The sequence below is a fragment of the Nuphar pumila genome, chromosome 2, assembly GCF_984573655.1.
Source record: "Nuphar pumila chromosome 2, dmNupPumi1.hap1.1, whole genome shotgun sequence".
In the NCBI taxonomy this organism is placed as follows: Eukaryota; Viridiplantae; Streptophyta; class Magnoliopsida; order Nymphaeales; family Nymphaeaceae; genus Nuphar; species Nuphar pumila.
In genome coordinates, this window is record NC_143250.1 from 10623756 (window position 1) to 10644981 (window position 21226).

The 21226-nt window shown below is 36.4% G+C and overlaps 1 protein-coding gene across 2 annotated transcripts in view; it reads left to right on the forward strand.

The window, feature by feature from the left end:
- The window catches only part of LOC149844729 (succinate-semialdehyde dehydrogenase, mitochondrial-like), a 157153-nt gene that overhangs the window by 37621 nt on the left and 98306 nt on the right, over nucleotides 1–21226 (forward strand). For both annotated transcript variants that reach the window (XM_089995230.1, XM_089995236.1), the window contains exon 12: nucleotides 5717–5783. In XM_089995230.1, coding sequence (XP_089851356.1) covers nucleotides 5717–5783 — 67 coding nt within the window. The remainder of the gene's footprint in view (nucleotides 1–5716; nucleotides 5784–21226) is intronic.

The window sequence follows — 21226 nt, forward strand, 5'->3', positions numbered from 1 at the left end:
TTCTTCTAGGTGAGACTTCAGAGTATTTTTGTAATGCACATGGAAGATTTTGCTCTCTACGTCTTGAATATTGTAGACTAACATCCCTATGGATTTGCTCTTCGTTATCATCATTTTCAACAACAATAGGACTTTGATCATTGTCAAGGTCACATCCAACATCACATTCATTGGATTTTGAAGTTGGATCAATTAAAAACGAGTATTCAGTGACATCCTTGGATTTTTCAAATTCAAAGAAGCTTTCTGTTTCCAAAAAAAATACATTTCTTCACACATATAATTTGTCATTTTGAAAATCGAAACACCTGTAGCCTTTTTTATTATCAGCATATCCTAAAAAGGCACATGGGATTGCGCCAGGAGAGAGTTTGTCATTTCTGTTGGTGAAAACAAAACATTTGCATCCAAAGACTCTTAATCTAGAATAATTTGGAGTTAAATTAACAAGCTTTTCTATTGGAGTTGTATTCTTTAATGAGGAAGATGGTATCCTATTAATGAGGTAGGTGGCAGTTAGGACCGCTTCAGCCCAAAAACTTTTTGGAACTTGATTTGCAATTAGCAATGTCCTAGTAGTTTCCATAATGTGCCGATGTTTGCGTTCGGCTAGGCCATTCTGTTGTGGAGTGTGTGGACATGAGCTTTGATGTGTAATACCATGTAAATTGAGATAGTCTTTGAATTCGTTGGACATAAATTCTCCCCCTGAATCAGTGCGAAAAACAGAAATATCATTTTGAAACTTATTTTTAACCATTTTATGAAATATTTGGAAGTTAGCAAAGACATCAGATTTATGTTTAAGAAAATAAATCCAAGTATGTCTAGAAAAGTCATCAACAAAAATGACATAATATGTATAACCACCTTTGGAAATAACTGGTGCGGGGCCCCAAACATCCGAATGTATTAACTCAAGTGGTCGTGAGGAAACAAAAGTTCTACTAAGAAATGGTAACCTTTTCATTTTGCCAAGAATGCAGTCTTTACAAGAAAAATTTTCATAACTACAAAATTTTTCCAAACTTAGAAAATATTGAATTTTAGACATATGAGGATGGCCAAGCCTTTTGTGCCATAAATCCAATTCTAATTTTTGAATATTATAACAAAATGCATTCTTGGGTAATTCCAAAAAGTCCATGTAATAAAGTCCTCCTTTTCTATGGCCTTCCCCAATCAGCTTCCCTGACTGGCGATCCTGTACCCAACAACCATATGAAGAGAAGGAGATATTACATCCATAATCAGATATTTGCGAGACAGATAAGAGATTCAAATTAAGTTTAGGTATATATCTAACTTCTGGGATAAAAAATCTTTTGGATTTTTGAAGATTTTCAAAACATCCTATTCCTTTTACTTCAAGAGATGTGCCATCAGCTGTAAAAACCTTTGACACACTTGAGTTATTTTTAAGACATTCGGATAGACTATTGACATTTGGGGTCATATGAAAAGAAGCACCAGAATCTAAAAGCCAAGGAAAGTTACCTGGACCGGAGAAAGATGCAACTGCCGCTCCAGTTGAGGCTTCGGTTGAGGAGGATACCCCTTTGAGAAAAGGTTGAAGGATTTCCATCAGTTGAGCCATAGACACAGGTGCATCTTGATCTTTTGACTCAGATTCAACAGATGCAACTCTTTTTTCTTCTCTTCTTTTTAACTTTGGACATTGAGGCCTATAGTGCCCCGGTTCATGACAATGATGACAAATAACTTTTCTTTTATCAAAGTCGCCGTTTTGCCTTTCAAAATGAGGCGGCTTGTAAGTACGAGTATGATTCCTCGGTTTAGATACAGCTAAAACGGAGTCATCATCAACTTTTGGAGTACTTTTTCTAAGTCTATTTTCCTCCACAGTGAGCTCTTCTATAGTATCAACAATAGAAGGAATTTTTCCACGATGTAAAAGGGCCGATTTGGTGGATTCAAACTCTGGCCTTAGACCATTCACAAATTGATAGAAATGTTCCATATCGAGTTGCTTTTGGCGAAGCTCAATGTCTTCGGCACAATGCCATTTGGGCTCAAGAAGAGCCAACTCTTCCCAAAGTTCGGACAACTCATTATAATATTCTCGAATAGTTTTATCTTTTTGGGTCATTGTCCGAACTTTATCTTGTAAATTGCATACATGTGCAATATCTTTAAGGGAATACATGTTTTTGAGGTATTCCCAAGCCTTATCGGCATGCTCAAACTTAGCTAGACTAGAGCATTTTTTAATGTCTATGCTATTGATGAGCCATGACATAATTTTTGCATGCCCTATCCTCCATTCTTTCCATTTCTTTTCATAAGTGGCTAACGCCTTACTCTTCTCTTCTTCCGTTAGAGGAACCTCTTTATCACCCTCTTTCTTGGTAAGAGATAGTTTAGGTTCCAAATCGGAACCATCCACTATACCCCATAAACCTTTTCCCCAAATGTGGTGCTTCATAATCGAAGCCCACATTACATAGTTAGTATCATTTAGCTTCATAGGAATGATGGTGATCTTATCATTGTCATCCATCTTTTACAAGGGTAAGAGAGGAATAAATAGGAGGAGAGAGAGAGAAAAATAAAAAGAAAAGAAAAAGAGTAGACAAAGGAATAAGAGATACAAAACCAAAATTTTTTGTAGTACAAGTTCGCCTTTCTTCAAACAAATCTTCTTGAGCCAAGAACAAGGTGATGAAACACCTTTTGTAAATGTGGCACGAAAATCGAGACAGAAGCACTTCAAGATCTAAGGATTTGGTAGCTCTGATACCATGTAATAAAATGGTGGTCTTCAACAAATGCACAAATAACTCACAAACAAGTGTCTATTGGAGACACTACAAGCATGACCCTTGAAAGGGTATAAAAGGAAGAACACTTGAAAAATAAATAATACTTTATTCATGAACAAAATGCTTAAGAAGCATGGATGGTTTACATTGAAGGGGATCACCCCTATATATACAAAAAAGTGGAAGAGAGAGGAGAGCTCATTTTTAGCTCTCCAAAAGAGACGTTGGATTCCAACGTCTCTTAATATAGCTGTTGGACTACAGTCCAACAACATTTATTATTATAGCTGTTGGAGTCCAACAACATTTATTATAGCTGTTGGACTACAGTCCAACAGCTATTTGCACAGTCAAGTTCCAACAGGAACTTGACGGGATCAAATATCTAGTTTCTATTCAACTAGATGCTAAAAAAGAAAATAAAGAAAAATAGAAAAAGAAAATAATAAAAGAAAATATAATAATATATATATATATATATATATATATATATATATATATATTACAGTTTACATTTTAACAAACTCAAGTGCAAATATCATATATCAATAGGACAAGATAATGAGTACAAATTCAAATTTACAAAACAAGATACTTATAATCACTAAGAACCAACCACACATAATCTTAATACTTCTTAAATACATAAAGTATTTAAGTTTCTCATAAGAGCAAGTCAAAGAAATTTTGAACACAAGTTAAGCAAGATCTCATAAGATCGCGCGTGTGAATATTACACAAAATTATTATGCAAAATTAAAAAACAAAAATTTGAAATCATTTCAAACTTATTTAATCAAGATTGAAAAAACACCAAAATGAGCTCAACTAAGTCCAAGATAAGGATAAAACACAATAAATTTTGAAAAGGAAACAACCAACTTTTAATAAATTTTCCTTTTTCAAAACAAATGCTTTCTCATACAAAATGCATGAGATAGGCAACAAAAGTAAGAATAAACAAAGAGATTTCAAAATACTTACTGGATTAAGATTCTCTTATCTCCACGATCGAATAATCTCGAAATGACCATTAAAAGCCAAGATGGTTGTATCAAACAAGAGCCTTTAAGTTCTTACAAGAACACATGCACAAGTCCACTAAGTGACAATGCAAAGAGCCAACATAGGCAATACAAACTACCACTATGGGCAATACAATGCACAAAGGCATAAGAGTAAGAACAACAATAAAAATAATAATATTGTATTCATAATAAAACTCACTAAGGAATTAGAATACTTAAAAGAACATTAACATTACAAAGGGGAAGTCCCGTATATATAAGCACAAAAGAGAGGTCATGGGAGGCAGTCCATCTAGCTGTTGGACTGCCCCAACATTCCTTTGACTAAAAACAAAAAAAAAAACAGTAAAATAAAAAATTAAAAAGACAGTGCAGTCCCTGCTAGACTGCGCCTATTACATCAAAGGAAAAGACTGAAATACTCCTGATAAGTATTTCAGTTTACATACAAAATGATCATATATATATATTCACATATATATATAGAACTATATATATTATACAATATCTTAACAATATGAATCAATGCATTTTAACATATACTTCATCAAATTAATTGAAATTGTTCGATATTCAGTCTTGAGCCAAGATACTCTATCATTTGGCCATATATGTGTTGAGACCAAAGTGGATTAAAAATTGATCTAAAGAAATGAGTCCAAGAAGGATATATCTATGCTATAATCCGAATTAAAAACTTCCAGGTAGATTCAGATTAATGGTTGGCTTCAAACCGTATGATCAAATGTGTGTCACGGCTCAATTCTAAGGCTTGGCTGATTCAGACTATGAAGGGAACCCACCGAACCTCATCCTCAATTGATCCCTAGTCCCTTATATAATTTGTGTATCCAGATCCTAACTCATGTAAGGTTGGAAAAGTGAACCTATTTGAAATATATGCATAGAAATCATTAGATACAAAAAGGATAGTCTGAGGTATTAACGCTATGTTTAACCTTAAGTCACATCAAGAAATATATGCATGTCTCATTTTCTTTCCCGAGGTCAGTTGCAAACAAAATTATCTAAAACAGGCATATGCATTTACATAACAAACACTAATTCACACTCATGGAAAACCATGCAGCAGTTGTGCACTGTTTTTCATCATGAGACATGTAAACTAGTACATACATAAGAAAAGAAGTCTACAAGTAAACTAAGTTCATATAGATTTTCTTTATGTTTTCATTGTTTTTTAGCTTGAAGATCAATGATGCTTAGATGTCCTTTCCCATTTTACTTTGACTTTTGACAGACCTACACACTTGCATGCTTGAATACGTAAAACATGCATGCATATGTATGCAGCAACAAATGGATCTCTGATCGCCCATCTTGAGTTGGTACATGAACTCATTATTTCAGAGCTTGCTTGACAGTTTTTTATAACTGAAATAGTGTTTGTCATTTTTTAATTAATTGTTGTTCCCAGAATATGTTGCCTAAAGTTCTTGATGTATCACACAATATCTTAGAAAGAAAACAAAAGATGATTGATCTAAGATCTTCACATCCTCTTAGATGAGGGTTATGTGAACAGTTTGTTACCTATGCTTATGACCTAATTGTTCATAGGGATCCTAGATTTCACTCTATGTGTGATCCCCATATACTCAGTTCTTTTTGTGGGTTACTGAGCTATTGTAGTTTCCATTATTTATATTTGTGCAAATATTTTTCTATTATATAAAATTATAAATTAACTGTACTTTTATGGTACTTCCTTGAGAAGCTTAGTTTATCTTTGTTTTCCTTTTGTGCTTTTTCCATGCCAAGGATTCATGTGGGTATTCAATCTGCACTGTGTAAACTATTTTGTATTATTTTCTTTCACTTGCTAGCTTTATTCTACTTCTAAGTGGTTGTTTTAACTTACCTGAAAATATTCTTATTTTACAGCTTGCTGCAAAATTTCGTAATAGTGGTCAAACTTGTGTATGTGCAAATAGAATACTCGTACAAGAAGGTTTGTACAAGTCATGCACTCAAATTTTATTAGTTGATTCAATGTCAGAGAGGTTTTAGGATGTCTTTTACTTTGTCCTTTGATGGAATTTTATATATTATTTTCCCATTTTTTTGTTAATCCTATGACTTGTTTGCTACAATTTATATTCCTATTCTAGCATCTTCTGTTTTTCTTTTTTTTTCATGTGATTGTACTGGACAACTTTCTCATTTTTCTCCTTCGAAACCTTTCATTCTGCAATTGTTGTTTCAGAAGGTTTGAGGATGTTCCTATGATAACCGTCCAAAAAATGTACATTACTTGAAATTGAAAGTCATATAAACTGTGCTAAATATACCCATCTTGGAGCTTGGCAAAAGTGGAATGCAATTTAAGGGTGGATGATCTTCTCATGCAGGAGAAGTTTCTTTTGATAGTTAACATGATAATTGTATGATTAGGCGGTGGACTTCTAGGGACAACAGCATTTTCTGGTCGATCCTCCAAGGCTAGGTAACTCTGTGTGTTGAATTTTGTAACCGTTTTCCATCTTGCTTTTCTTCATGACATCAGACTCCCAGGATACAATAGCTTCATGCTGATTCGAGTTCCTCATTCTGGTCATCTTGTAAATATTCTTCACACTTGATCTACAAGATTCCCTAGTTTGCCTTAGCCTTTACATAGAAAACTCTCCATGATAGATACACGCTGTTTAAGAGGGAGCATAAGAAAAGGTAGAAATTGCCCTATTATTCTTTCTACACATCTAGCATTTTCTTATGCAGATTCCTGTTTTCAATGGATGGTTAATATTTTTGTGTGCATGGGTTATGCCACAGATAATGTTTGAATAGAAGCTAGTACTCATGCAAGCTCTTCCTTTCCAAATCAGATAAATTTCACATACAGAAGAAGCTGACTTTGAGTTTCTTCAGAATTGACTATGTAGTCTTCTTTGAGTAGGTATTCCAATCCAAGAATTTTAGCGAAAGACCTAGTTGGGTGTATGTCCATTGCATGGAAGAACTCAAAAACCAAAAAGATAAAAGTTACATGGGTGCCACTGCTAATGAGTGGTAAAAATAATATGCATTAGAGGATAATGCTATCTACAATCTCGCCATGCTTAAAACAACCCTTCAAGTTGAAAATTATTCTTGCCATATACAACTTATCCTTCAAATAATCATGTCGAGTTGTAGATAATCCTTTTCTGGATACATCAACTTATCCTTCAAATTTATAATATATTTCAAAATGCTTGGAGACTTTGTTCTTCGCAGCTTCATCCTGATGATTGTCATCAAACTCCATATCCAAACCACTTCTGCAATCACACTTTCAAGGTCCTTATTCTACTTTAATACTGGATCTGGCAATGCATCTCTATTTCTTGCTTTTCCATGAAATAAGAATTTTGCCCAAATATACAAATACACTAATTGATTCATGTCTAGGTCACTAGCCCAATCTAAATGAAAATTCCCTACAATGGTTTCGACTCGTAACATCCTCAAGTCAAATTTATAGTATATCAGACCATTGGTTAAGGTGCCTTTGAACACATCTAACAATTCTTTTTAAAGCATTCTTATGTGCCATTTAAAAGAGTGCATGAGTTGGCATGCCTAGTTGACTGCATGGGATTTGTTGGATCTGGTGAGATCAAGTACTACAAGGCACATACCATGCTTCTATATATTTCCAATATATATATATATATATATATATATATATATATATATATATATATATATATATATATATATATAAGGATGAACTTCAAATTATGCTTTTCTTTGTCTTCATTATTATGATTGGATCTGTATTTATGATTCATAATATAACCTTGGTATGAAGGTTGTTCTTTATATAAATGAAGTAAATATTTCTGTTTCTGCCATATGATTGTAATCAAAAGTGTAATGACCCAACTCATCCTTATTGAAAAGTGTTTTTTTTTTTGTAAACATTTGCGAAAACCAAAACCCAAAAATTCGGGGCCTCATAGACTTAACAACATTCCAAATCATAAGGGATCTCTACATTAAACCATCCAATCAAAATAACTAACTTTATTAATAAAAATTCAAAGTCTGGGAACAAAATTAAATTAAAGTGTAAAATCACTTAGCCACACTGTCTAAAAATAACAGAAGTAAGTCACGCAGTCTCGTAGGCTCCCTGTGACAGTCATTCTCATCATTGAGCTCCGGATCCTATAAAAAACATACAAAGTACTGGATAAGAATCAAAGATTCTTTGTACGAATTACTCTAAAAATCTAAATAGGCAAGAAAAAGCATGTAACGACCCCAATCCATACCCTTTAAAAATGCGGAATATTTTTTTTTTCAATGCGGAAACCTTCACAGAGATCCGTGGTCCTCACAGTTCCAATTTCCATTGGATAGCCCAACCACCACAAACGAAGTTGCAACCATCATCCATAAGAACCAACTAAAACTCTTTTATTAATAAACCAATAAGAGTCTCATACACAACTCAAAAGTGAAGTAACAACTGTAGAAAGTAAAAGAACTAAAAGAACTAAAAGAAGCAAAAATAGAGACACTATGTCCCCTGCTGAAGCTGACAAGCGCAAGTATGACTCTCATCCATCCCCAGTAGTCAGTCCAGCCTCACTGTTCACCATGTCTTGTGAAAAATCAACAAAGTAGGGTGTCAGAACCGAAATTCTGAGCACAACTACTTCTAAAGAAACCAGATGATATAAAAAACATCGATAAGATTTCATGCAATGATTCGAGTGAGTGCAGTTATAAAATTTGCAGCATTCAAATATCCATACCTACCAACAATTACATATGCTCACCAGTCAAGAACAGTAAAGCAGTACCATATATCAAGAACTAAATAACCAAACCTTTCAGCATGGTTTCAATAAGTAAATCATATGCTACCACCAAATCATGTCATGATATAGAGAATGATTCAAACATGCATGATCTAATGCATAACAGGAAAAATGTATCATTCCTTTTGTTATTTTTCTTTTAAGTTCCATCTTTCCATATGCATGCCCTATTAAATGCACGCAACTTTAAGTTTCTCATTTTAATTATCGTTGCCCGCGGATACACCAAACATGTACAATTCCCGAGGTCAAGTAGGTTCCCAGGGTAGCTTAGCACACAATTTGTATTTTATTACTGGGTTCCAACTTAGCCCTCGACCGAATCACCTTCGGAACATTAAACCTCCACATCTAATGTCGGGGACACAATGGACACCCCACGCCCACAAGTGCCACTTCCTTGGTACCATAAAGAAACTCACAGCTGTGACCAACACACCACTCCTGGGTAAAGTGGTGAACTCTCCCTAAAACCGTGGTCAGGAGAAAGAACCTCAATATCGGGTTCAAGAGACCAGATTACAGCACACAGAGTTTTTTGTATCCTCACAGTCTCTCCAAGACTGAATCTCTAAGATTCTCATACTTCAGATGAGATATCCCAGAATGTATATTACACTATTGTTATTATATTCTTATTAAAGTTAATTCTTTAAGTTTGCAACACCATATGTAAAAGTAAAGTGAAAACCCGCATTGTAACGACCCCAATCCAGACCATTTAAAAATGCGGAATATTTTTTTTTCTAAGAGTTGCGGAAACCTTCCCAGAGATCTGGGTTCCTCACAGTTCCACTTTCCATTGGATAGCCCAACCACCACAAACGAAGTTGCAATTATCATCCATATCAACCAACTAAAACTCTTTTATTAATAAGTAAGAAAATTTCAAAGACAAGGTTTTCTTCAACTGAAAGTAAAGTAACAATTGCAGGATTTAAAAGAACTAAAAGACAAAAGAAAGAGTCACTATGTCCTCTACTGAAGCTGACAAGCCTAAGTATAACTCATTCATCCCTAGATGCCTGTCCAACTTCACTGTTCACCATTTCCTGTGAAAAACCAACAAAGTAGGGTGTCAGAACTGAAATTCTGAGCACAACTACTTCTAAAGAATCAGGTGAGATAAAGAACATGGATAAGATCTCATGCAATGATTTGAGTGAGTACAGATATAAAATTTGCAACATTAAAATATCCATAACTACCAATAATTGCATATACTCATCAGTCAAGAACAATAAAGCAGTGTCATATATCAATAACTAAATAATCAAACCTTTCAGCACGATTTCACAAAGTAAATCATATACTACCAACAAATCATGTCATGATATCAAGAATGATTCAAACATGCATGATCTAATGCACAACAGAAAAATGCATGATTATGTGCAATGCATGATTTCTTCTGTTATCTTTCATTTAAGTTTCATCTTTCCATATGCATGCCCTATTAAATGCATACATCTTTAAGTTCTTTTTAATTACCGTGGCCCGCGGAAACACCAAACGGGTATAAACCCCGAGGTCAAGTAGGTTCCCAGGGTAGCTTAACACACAATTTGTATTTTATTACTGGGTTCCCACTTAGCCCTCGACCGATATCAGGAAACAACACCATCCATCGGAACATTAGACCTCCACATCTAATGTCGGGGACACAAGGGACACCCCACGCCACAAGTGCCACTTCCTTGGTACCATAAACTCACAGCTGTGACTAACACACCACTCCCGGGTAAAGTGGCGGGCTCTCCCTAAAACCGTGGCCAGGAGAAGAACCTCTATATCGGGTTCAGGGGCAACAACGACACAGAGTTTTTGTATCCTCACAGTCTCCCCAAGACCGGATAACTAAGATTCTCATACTCCAGATGAGATATCCCAGAAAGTATATTACACTGTTCTTATTCTTTATATTTTCATTTAAAGTTCATTCTTTAAGTTTGCAACACAGTATGCAAAAGTAAAGTGAAAAACCCCGCATCCTCCCTTGTAGGGACTCATTCGGGACTCCAGCCCGTATAAACCACTAGAACAGTGTAGTAAAGTGCCAAACCATCTTATGTGGTTTCAGTGATGTAGTTAAAAACATATATAAAAGAAAACCCAACCCACGGCTCTCCAGGTCGATGATGGTCCATTTAGGCCCTCGAGGCATCACCTCACAAAACAAAAGTAGTGTTTTATTTATAACACTAAACCAAAGTGCCAAAAGCCTGTGCACTCATGAAATCATAAACCCAAACATATGCATGTCATAATAGATTCATATGCATTTTCAATATGTGTGTGTTACCTACATCACATATGGGTATTAACCCAATCCATGGTTTCTCTAAGTGTGTGAGTGTACATGTACCATTACACACAATAATCAAGCGTGCATATTCAAGAAGAATCACTAATGATTGAATCATGCTCACACTCATGCGTACCATAATCATAACAGTCAAGTGACAGCATAAACCTCCACGGCAAGTGTTTTCATACAATCCAATACACAAGTTCAATCCCAGCCTTAATGTCAATTACCATTAACTCTAAAATCAATCAATTTGGATGATATTTAAAAGCTTTGAGACTACTCATTCATATCGATTATTCTGTCTAAGTTGACAGAGGTATTGGATGCTAATATTAGGCTCAGAAATTTTTGTTCAAAAACAGTAACTATAAGACCACTCCTTCAGGATTCCTTACATATAGATAAACCCTTAACAGGAAAACAAACACACCTAAAGGATAATGGATCAAAATCTCTGAAATGTATGCAAGGACGCTGTTCCACATGAGTGAAGTATAAATCAATCTTATTATAATCAGGGTTGCCGTTCCACCCTAATCAAGCTTCACTCAACTTGAAACTTCATTCCAGCAAAGGTCCAGACTATAATTATCAGTTCTGTATGCTCTCACCCCGAGATTCAAGCTTAATATAACAGATGATAATTTAATTTTATGTAAAGGTAAACCCTGAATGAAACTGATGTGGATAAGGAATCACAAAAAGTACTTTGTAACCAAGCAACCTTCGAAAGTCTGAAATCATTAATTGACTAAAAGAATATCCAACTTGAGATTACAGCTATGTACAGTTTTACTCATGATGGTTGCTAAAGCAGTTCATGCCTAAAAGAACCAATAAAGTGCACAGTGCCACATGGATACACTCTAATTAACAGGACAACCGATGCACTCAATTTTCATATAGTTGGCTCCAAGCAATACTCTAATACAGCAAAATCCAGGATAATCAAACAAATCACCACATTAATACATCCTAAGTAATAAAATTTCCAAATTGACACTAATTCAGGAATCAATTAGGGAAAAATTTGGGGGTCACGGTTATCAGGGTAAATGCCTTTAACAAAAACTGAAAACCCCCAAATCCACTGATTTGGGGTTTCGGATGACCCGCACCCCTCATCAGGAAAGATCCCCAACTATCACCATTGCTCCCATGAGTTGCAATTGAAATTAAGAGTTATTTTGATACAACTCATAACTGGTCGAGTCCAACCCTCAATATCCTAACACAACTCAGAAAAAAAATCATAGACTTCAGCAGACCCATGATAAAATGACACTACACAGCCCCGAAGTTATGGTGAACCGAGCTACTGATATGAAACTTCATCATACATAAACAAAATTTAACCCAACTGTTGCAACTTAGTATAAAGCCCATGATCAAGACTACTGTAGTCAAATGAATACTGTAAAAAGATACTACACAGAAAATAACTTAAAGTTCATGGTTTTAATTCTATCAACATCCATGTACAGGAGAATCAAATTTGCTTTAAGAGAATCGTGTTTACCCCAAAATCGATAGATCAAACCCTAGATTAGGCTAATCAGGTGCTTCCATACTGATTTCCTAAATTAATACACGCCAAACCAAAATCGGTGTAAAGCACGCATGTAAAATCAAGGATTTACACTGACAAGTTAAACCCTTATTGTTGTCCGAGTTAGGGCTTCCCCTATGACCCCTCACACGGAAAGATCCGCAACCCCCAAATTCACCGATTTGGGGTTTTAGGTTTAGGGTTGCTGTTACCCCAAATCCTACCCTCAACCCCCCACATGGAATCGAACCTATGTTCGATCCCTCACCCGAAACCCAAGAAGCACCATACCTCGAGAAGACTTTTCCGGCGATCAGAGGCTAGAGACGTGCAGGCACGGACGACTGGTGTCGCTCCCCGCTGCTGTCGTGAAGAAGGGAGCTTGCTGGAAGACTTTGGTGGATGTGGGTTGCCGCAGTTTTTTTTTTCCGGCGACCCCTTCTTCCTCCGGTGCGTACACGCAAACAGGGAGAGAGAGAAACGAGGGAAAAGAGATGGGGGAAGGGAAGGACTGAGTGGAGAGGGAGAGACGAGTGGAGAGGGCTCCCTCTCCACCTCCTTTTATCGACCCAGATTCCCCCTCCTCTGCCGAGATGGGCGCGGGGTCGTTACGCTCTGCGTAACCCCCTGACCCCCCCTTTCTGTTTTCTGCAAGAGTTTTATCGGGCAACCCTTAACGGGTTGCCCTTTTCATTTAACAGGGCAGAAATATGGGGTGAGGCTCGGGTCCGAACCCAAGACCCGCAACCTGGCCCCAAGTCAAAATGGATCCACAAGTTGGATCCAAATGGATCCAACTGTGGATCCTCAGATTAAATTTTTTTTTTTAAACTTAAAATTTTATTTATTTATTATTTTTATTATTATTAAATCGAGGTTTAAAACAATTAATCCTAATTACCCCCTTTGTGGGTCCTAGATCCGTAATGTGGATCTAGGCCCAAATTGTATAATTTGAAATATTTTATAATAAAAATTTTTGGGTTTTACACGCATCCTCCCTTGCGGGGACCCTTATGGGACTCCAGCCCGTATAAACTGCTAGAACAACGTAGTGATGTGCCAAACCATCTTATGTGGTTTAAGTGATGCAGTTAAAAACATATGTGAAAGAAAACCAAACCCACGACTCTCCAGGCCGATGATGGTCCATTTAGGCCATCGATGCACCACATAATAAAACCAAGGTAGTGTTTCATTCATAACAGTAGGCTAAAGTGCCAAAAAGCATGTGCACTCATGCAGGCATAACCCAACCACATGCATGTACCATCCATGTGCAAGTGTTTTCATACAGTCCAATATACAAGCTTTTAAATAACACATGGAACTCTAGACAAAAGTATAATGTTTAGCTAGAGACGACAAAGCAAGATACATTACATACAAAATTCCAGTTTTATGTGTCCATCATCCCGAAACAGTATAACATGAACACTATTATACTCAGCTAAAAATGTTCAGGTTATGTTTCAATGATCCCACGCTGCATCTTACAAATTTTGAGCTTAAGCCACACTCAAGCACCAACTTATGCCAATATAACCATGGACATGAAACAACAACACAAACAATCATGGTTTCAAAGATTCATATGCAAGGATTCACATATTTATACCAAAATGTATGTTGCCATTCCTTGATTAATTTTATTATAACATGTGAACACCTATGCATGTAGATTCAAGCAATAAAGCATTAGTTTCATGATTGCTCATGCCCATGAAAACAACTAGACAACGATATCCCAATCAAGCATAACAAATCAAGCCTAAGCATATTAACATTTTCGTTCACCTGTATGCAAAGAGCCAGGTCTAACACGATTAGCTAGTATTCTGAAAAATTAAAGTGCTAAGCTAAGCTTCCATATGAGCCATACTATACATGAACAAAGATTCAATCGACCTGTCATTTGTCCACAAGCATGGACAGTTAAGGAAATAACATTTATCATATTTTCCTTTGTAAAAAAAATATAGTCCAGCACCAGTCGGCTAGTCGGCTGGGCTTAACAGGGTACCACACAACCCATGATGGGCCTATGCATCATTGCCACGGCCTGGCAGTCAGTCCAGTGCCCCTCGGCTGGCTACTAGCCGGCCTGAGCCATTCAACAACAAAAGGGTTAACATTATTTGTTTGCTCTTTTTTTTTTGAATAATTAGAAAGAGAAACAAAAGGGTATTTTGCCAAGTAACTAAAAGTTCAGACAAGCTACAATAGATAGATGAAACACTCCTCATTATACAGATCTCTCATGATCTTATGCTCTTCTTCCACTCAATACTTATAACAAAACAAAAAGACTAAAACTGTCAGAAATTGCACAATGTTCAGAATAACTGGTTCTAATGCTAGTCAAAAATAGACATTTCAGCTAGCAATTCCTTTGTCATTAAAAGATCAACAATCAAATTTCTGCATCAAAAATTTTTTGCTTATGTTCATTGACAACTTTTGTATGAATTTACTTGTGTAATTTGAGAATTGTGAATAATCCTAAGCCAGGGCTTTCATACATCATCCGGGAGGTTATGGAACTCAACCCTCACTCTTTGTCATCCAACTTGTAAAGAGAAGTTAATTTAGTAAACCCAAAGGAATATATCAACAAATATAATAATCTAATGTTCACATAAAATTATGCCTGGACACTACTCAATTCCCAGAAGCTTTCGCAGGACACATTAAATTGGCGAAATTACTCACCGGAAGCAACACAAAAATTCAAAGGAACAAGCCAAGCAATCCGAAAGGTGATCCCTATAATAGTTATGTTTAAGAGAATCTAACCTCCTTATCCTTATCTGTGTTCGTCGGTTCCCAGCTAGGAAACCCCCATCCGTGATCCTTTAGGCAGCCGAAACCCCCAATCGGTCGATGTGGGGTTTTTTGGAAGCCATAACCCCCACCCCACCTTCAGGTTAGGGTTATACACTAAAACCCTCAAATCTGGGTCGCAGCCACCGAAAGACCCAATACCTTACCATCTAAGGTTTTCCGGCAGCCAAGAACCCCACTTCTCAATTCACTACCCGAAATCGAACTCAGGTTCGATCCTTCACCCAAAATCCAAGAAGCACCGTACCTTACTTCGCTGGTTTTCCGGCAATTGGGGGCTGCCGTGGCGGGAGTACCGAGCTGGTGTTGCCCCTCTTTACTGGCGTGGAGAAGGGTGCTCACTGGAGGGCTTCGATGACAGCAGGTAGACTCGGCTGCTGTTTGTCGCAGGTTTTCCGACGTGCCCTATTTCTCCGATGCGCACACAAACAGAGAGAGAGAGACGAGGGAGAGAGAGAGAGATCGAGTGAAGAGGGCGAGACCCCCTCTCCACTCCCCTTTTATTGGCCCCAAGCCCCCCTTTCTTGCCGAGGAGCGCGGGGTCGGTTATGCTCTGCGTAACCCCCCCCCCCCCCTCCTCGCCCCCCTTCTGTTTTTGGCTCCAGAAATATCGGGCAACCCTTATCGGGTTGCCCCTTTCTTTTAAAAGGGTTGCTACAGGGCGCGGCTCGGGTCCGGATCCGAGACCCGTAACCCGACCCTCAACCGATATGGATCCACAAGTTGGATCCAAATGGATCCAACTGTGGATCCTCGGATTAGCTTTTAAAAATTAAAATTTTATTTATGATTATACATATATATATATATATAGATATATTAAAATATATATATGTATATGGATCCAGTGTATGGATCCCATACCCATCTACACACCCCTATTAAAAAAATTATTCTCCGAATTATTTAATTAATTAAAAATTATTATACTTATACCTACATATCAAATTTACGAGGTAAATTTATTCGAAAAAAATCTCTTTATAGGTCCTGGATCTGAAATTTGGATCCCAGGCCCAAATTTGGAAAAATACCCGTTATTTTCCAATAAACCTAAACAATTAGTTGTCAAAAATTGAGGTTATTACAAAGCATAAATCAAATTCATGCAAGTTTTCAGAGGAATCATAACAACAATCTCATAAACAAGTTACTATTCAAGCATTTGTAAGCCGTTATCATGCAATAACAATTTCTCACCTAAAACATAAACAAGTAAGAATGCATGGACTACTGCAAAACAATAAATATGCATGATTTCAATACACATGGATGAATAAATTATTAAGTTATTATCATAGTTTTCTTTTGCATGCATGTCCCTATTAAATGTACACAAGTTTAGTTTCACTTTTCATTAAAACCCGCATATACTCAAAATAGGCATAACAAATTCTCGAAGTTCAAGATGGACTCTCAGTTGTAGCTTAACACAATTTGTATTTTATTACTGTGTTTCACATTTGTTCCTCGACCGATATCAGGAATCAACACCATCCATCGAAACATTAGAAATCAACATCTAATGTCGGGACTGAAAGTGCAGTAGGATCGAGGCAACGAGCACTAGAGGGGGGGTGAATAGTGCTTTTATAAATTGTCTGTGGAATTTTGACGGATTTTGCAATTCGCAAAGCAAACACACAAAGAACACAATAATTTATCCTGATTCGGTCTTTCCCGACCTACATCCAGTCCCCAAGCAAAACCCGCTTGAGATTTCCACTATCAACCTTGTGTAACTACAAGATCATACACAAACCAAATCCAGTCCCACTTCCAGTAACACACCTACTGAAAGCAAACAACTCCTTTAAACCAAGGAGTCCTTCCTTTTACAGAAAAATAAGTAACAACTTACAATACAACCTATGAGCCCTTCTTATGAATGCAAATAAGATGCAATTGGCTTTTGAGGTTGTTGGAATACTCTACTCACGAATTCACTATCTCTCAAAGGAATTTGAGTGAAAAACTGAAGTGAAAAATATCACGTGAGTGAGAATGAATATAAGTGAAAAGCAAAGAGTAATTGATTCAAATTGATTGAATTGCAGTGCTTTTGAGTGTAAAATGCACTCATATTTATAGTTGAAAGTTTCCATACGTGAGGGTATGAAAGGGTGTCAAAACAGTCCATTTTGAACGATCAAAACGTTTGAACAATGAAAAGACACGCCTTTTTAAAGTTTCAGGAAAAATGACAAAATTAGTCGACTGAAACAGTAGTTAGTCGACTAATAATTAGCTATTAGTAGACTGACAGTTATCGTCGGTCGACTAATCTGTTAATCGAGCCGTTTGAAAAATCTGAAGATTTGAAACTTAGTCGACTAGAGAAAAGTTAGTTGACTGATAATATCATCAGTAGACTGAAAAACCTTTCAGTCGACTGCTGCTAAACTTTTCTGAAAAAACATGTTCTGTTCATTCGACTGATAAAATCATTAGTCGACTGCTGCTAAATTTCAAGAAAACAGACATTCTGTCCGGTCGACTAATTTGACAAAAATGACTTTTTAGAAAATATGACGTAAAAGGATTAGTTGACTGGTGAGTCTATTGGTCGACTAATAAACACGAAAATTTAAGAAAAGAGTTTTCTAAAAAGATTTTCATGAAGGGTTCTTTTAAAAAAGATTTTCTAAAGACTTTTTAGGTAAAATGCAATCGAAATATGACTCTAAGTAAGACTCTTACAAGAATCTAAGACTTTAAATGAATTTAACATTCGCACACTAGTCTTCAAAGATTCTTCATTGATTTCTTTAATGCTTGTCATCTTTCTTCATTGTCTTAGCTGAATTGCAGTTGATTCACTTGCTCATCATCAAAACCTTGTACTTGAAATATCATGTATGGCTTCATTGTCGTAACAGAGACACCAAGGAAAACAACATCCACTGATGCCACTTTCTTGGTATGTCAATAACAACAGCTGTGTCACAACACCACCATCAGGCAAAGTGGCTGAAAACTCCCTAAAACCGTGGCCGGAAGGTGAACCACTATATCGGGTTCAAGAGCACATTCACACTCGGAGTTTTAGTATCCTCACGGTTTTCCCCAAACCGCCATTCAGGATTCCCATATTGTGGAAAGGACATCCATGAAGCAAAATATTGATTACACTTTTATCTTTTTAACAAACGTCAAATCCTTTGCACAAGAACCGTTTTGCAAATCAACAGGTAAAACCTAACACGGAACCTGACCCGCCATAATTTTAACGGTATAATTAATTAAGAAAGTCAATAATTTCAAAAGTGAATTTTGCAATGCATAACACTAATCTTGTAGCTACACATGCTCTTAGCCCACATGACCTACACTGGTTCACTGAAATGAAATGGGGATCTTCGAAACACGAGCTTAGATTCACAAGGGCAAGTGTCAAGAATGACACTAAAGTATAACCCTTATAAAGTGTATAACTGGAAACAAAATAAAAATAAAAATAAAAATATATTCTTTATTGATATGAAAAACCAATTGCTTAAGAAGCATTGGAATGAAATACAAGAGGGGCTGCACCCCTTTATATACATAGCTGAAAGAGGACTCAATAGAGCTGTTGGACACAGTCCAACAACTTTATTGCTAGTCAAGTCTCGACAGGACTTGACTAGCAACAGTCATTCTAGTTCAAACTGAACTAGATGACATAAAGACAAAAAATAAAAATAAAGGAAAAAAATTACAGAAAAGAAAGAAATGAAAAATGTATTTATATATATAATAATATTATATATATATATATATATATATATATATATATATATATGTACAGTTTTACATTTTAACACTCCCCCTCAAACTTACGGTACAATGAGCGAAAGTTTGTCTAAGAGAAAGTGAAATCGGGGAGCAGCGAGAGGCTTTGTAAAGAAGTCTGCTAACTGATATTCTGAAGTGACATATGGCAGATCAATTATCCCGTGTAGATATTCCTCTCTGACGTAGTGACAATCCATTTCGATGTGTTTGGTGCGTTCGTGGAATGTTCTGTTACTGACAATGTAGATCGCACTTTTGTTGTCACAACACATTTGTGAAACCTTTGTTGCTTCATCTCCCATGTCAGCAAGCAGTCGTCAGAGCCAAACTACTTCCATGGTCGTGGTTGCCATGGCTCTGTATTCAACTTCGGTGGATGAGAGAGATACCTTATGCTGCTTTTTACACCTCCACGAGATCAATAATTCCCCTAAAAAGACACAAAAGCCAGTGGTTGAGTGTATGTTATTGGGATCACCTCCCCAATCAGCATCAGTATATGCAATTAAATCAAGAGAAGAGGAGGAAGATAAGAAAAGTCCTCGTGAAAGAGAGGACTTGATGTATCTTATAATACGCATGACTGCTCCCATATGAACAAAAGTAGGAGCATGTTGAAATTGACTTGCTGTGTGAACAACATGTGCTATATCTGGTCTGGTAATGGATAGATAGGAAAGTGCCTTGACAAGCTGTCTGTAAGGAGTAGGGTCTGCAAGAAGTTCTTCATCATCAATCTTCATTTTAATATTAACAACTTCTGGAGTGTCAACTTTCTTATCATCAGTAATACCAGACTTGAAAACAATATCAAAAGCAAATTTAGTCTGAGATAATAAATATCCTCTAGGAGAATAAGCAACTTCAATGCCTAAAAAATATCTCAACAAGCCCAAATCAGTCATTTCAAAATTAGATTTAAGAAGTGTTTTGATTGTTTCAACTCCCTGTTTATCGCTTCCGGTGATGATCATATCATCCACGTAGAGAAGAAGCACAATGATCTCTGCATCAGAATTCTTAATAAACAAAGCAATGTTAGTTAAACAGAATTGAAAACCAATATCAATCATAATACGACTAAACCTATCATACCAAGCTTTTGGTGCTTGTTTAAGTCCATAAAGAGCTTTTTCTAAGCGAAAGACTTTACCCTTAGGAATACTTAGACCAGGAGGGGGTTCCATGTATACTTCTTCAATTAGCTTTCCATTTAAAAAAACATTTTTGACATCCATTTGAAAATAGACCATTTTTTGATAGAAGCTAAGACAATTAAGGTTCGGACAACCCATTGTAATATTCACGAATAGTCTTGTCTCCTTGTGTCATCATTCAAACTTTTTCTTGGAGGTTGCACACGTGTGCAATATCTTTAAGGGAATGCATATTCTTAAGGTATTCTCATGCCTTATCAGCATGATCAAATTTGGCAAGACTTGAGCATTTTTTAATGTCAACGCTATTGATAAGTCATGACATTATCTTCGCATGAGATATTCTCCATTCTTTCCATTTCTTCTCGTATGAGACAATAGCCTTGATTTTCTATTCTTCCGATAGAGGGACCTCTTTATCTCCCTCCTTTTTAGTAAGAGATAGCTTAGGTTCCGAATCGGAACCATCCATAATCCCCCATAGGCCTTTTTCCCATATATGGTGCTTCATGATTGAAACCCATGTTATATAGTTCGTATCGCTTAGTTTCATAGGCATGATGGTGACTTTATCATTGTCATCCATCGATTACAAGGAGAGAAAGAATAGGGATAAAAGAGAAACAAGAAGGAAAATGAAAAAGAAAGAAGAAAAAAAACAATACAACAATATGTGAATTTTTCCCCAATGAAGTGATAAAACACTTCTCTTCAAGTGGCGAACACTTTTGCAAACGGGCACGGAAACCGAGGCAGCTCTTCCTCAAGATTTAGTACTTCCGCGACTCTGATACCATGAAATGAAATGAGGATCTTCGAAACACGAGCTTAGATTCACAAGGGCAAGTGTCAAGAATGACACTAAAGCATAACCCTTAAAAAGGGTATAACTGAAAACAAAATAAAAATAAAAATGTATTCTTTATTGATATGAAAAACCAA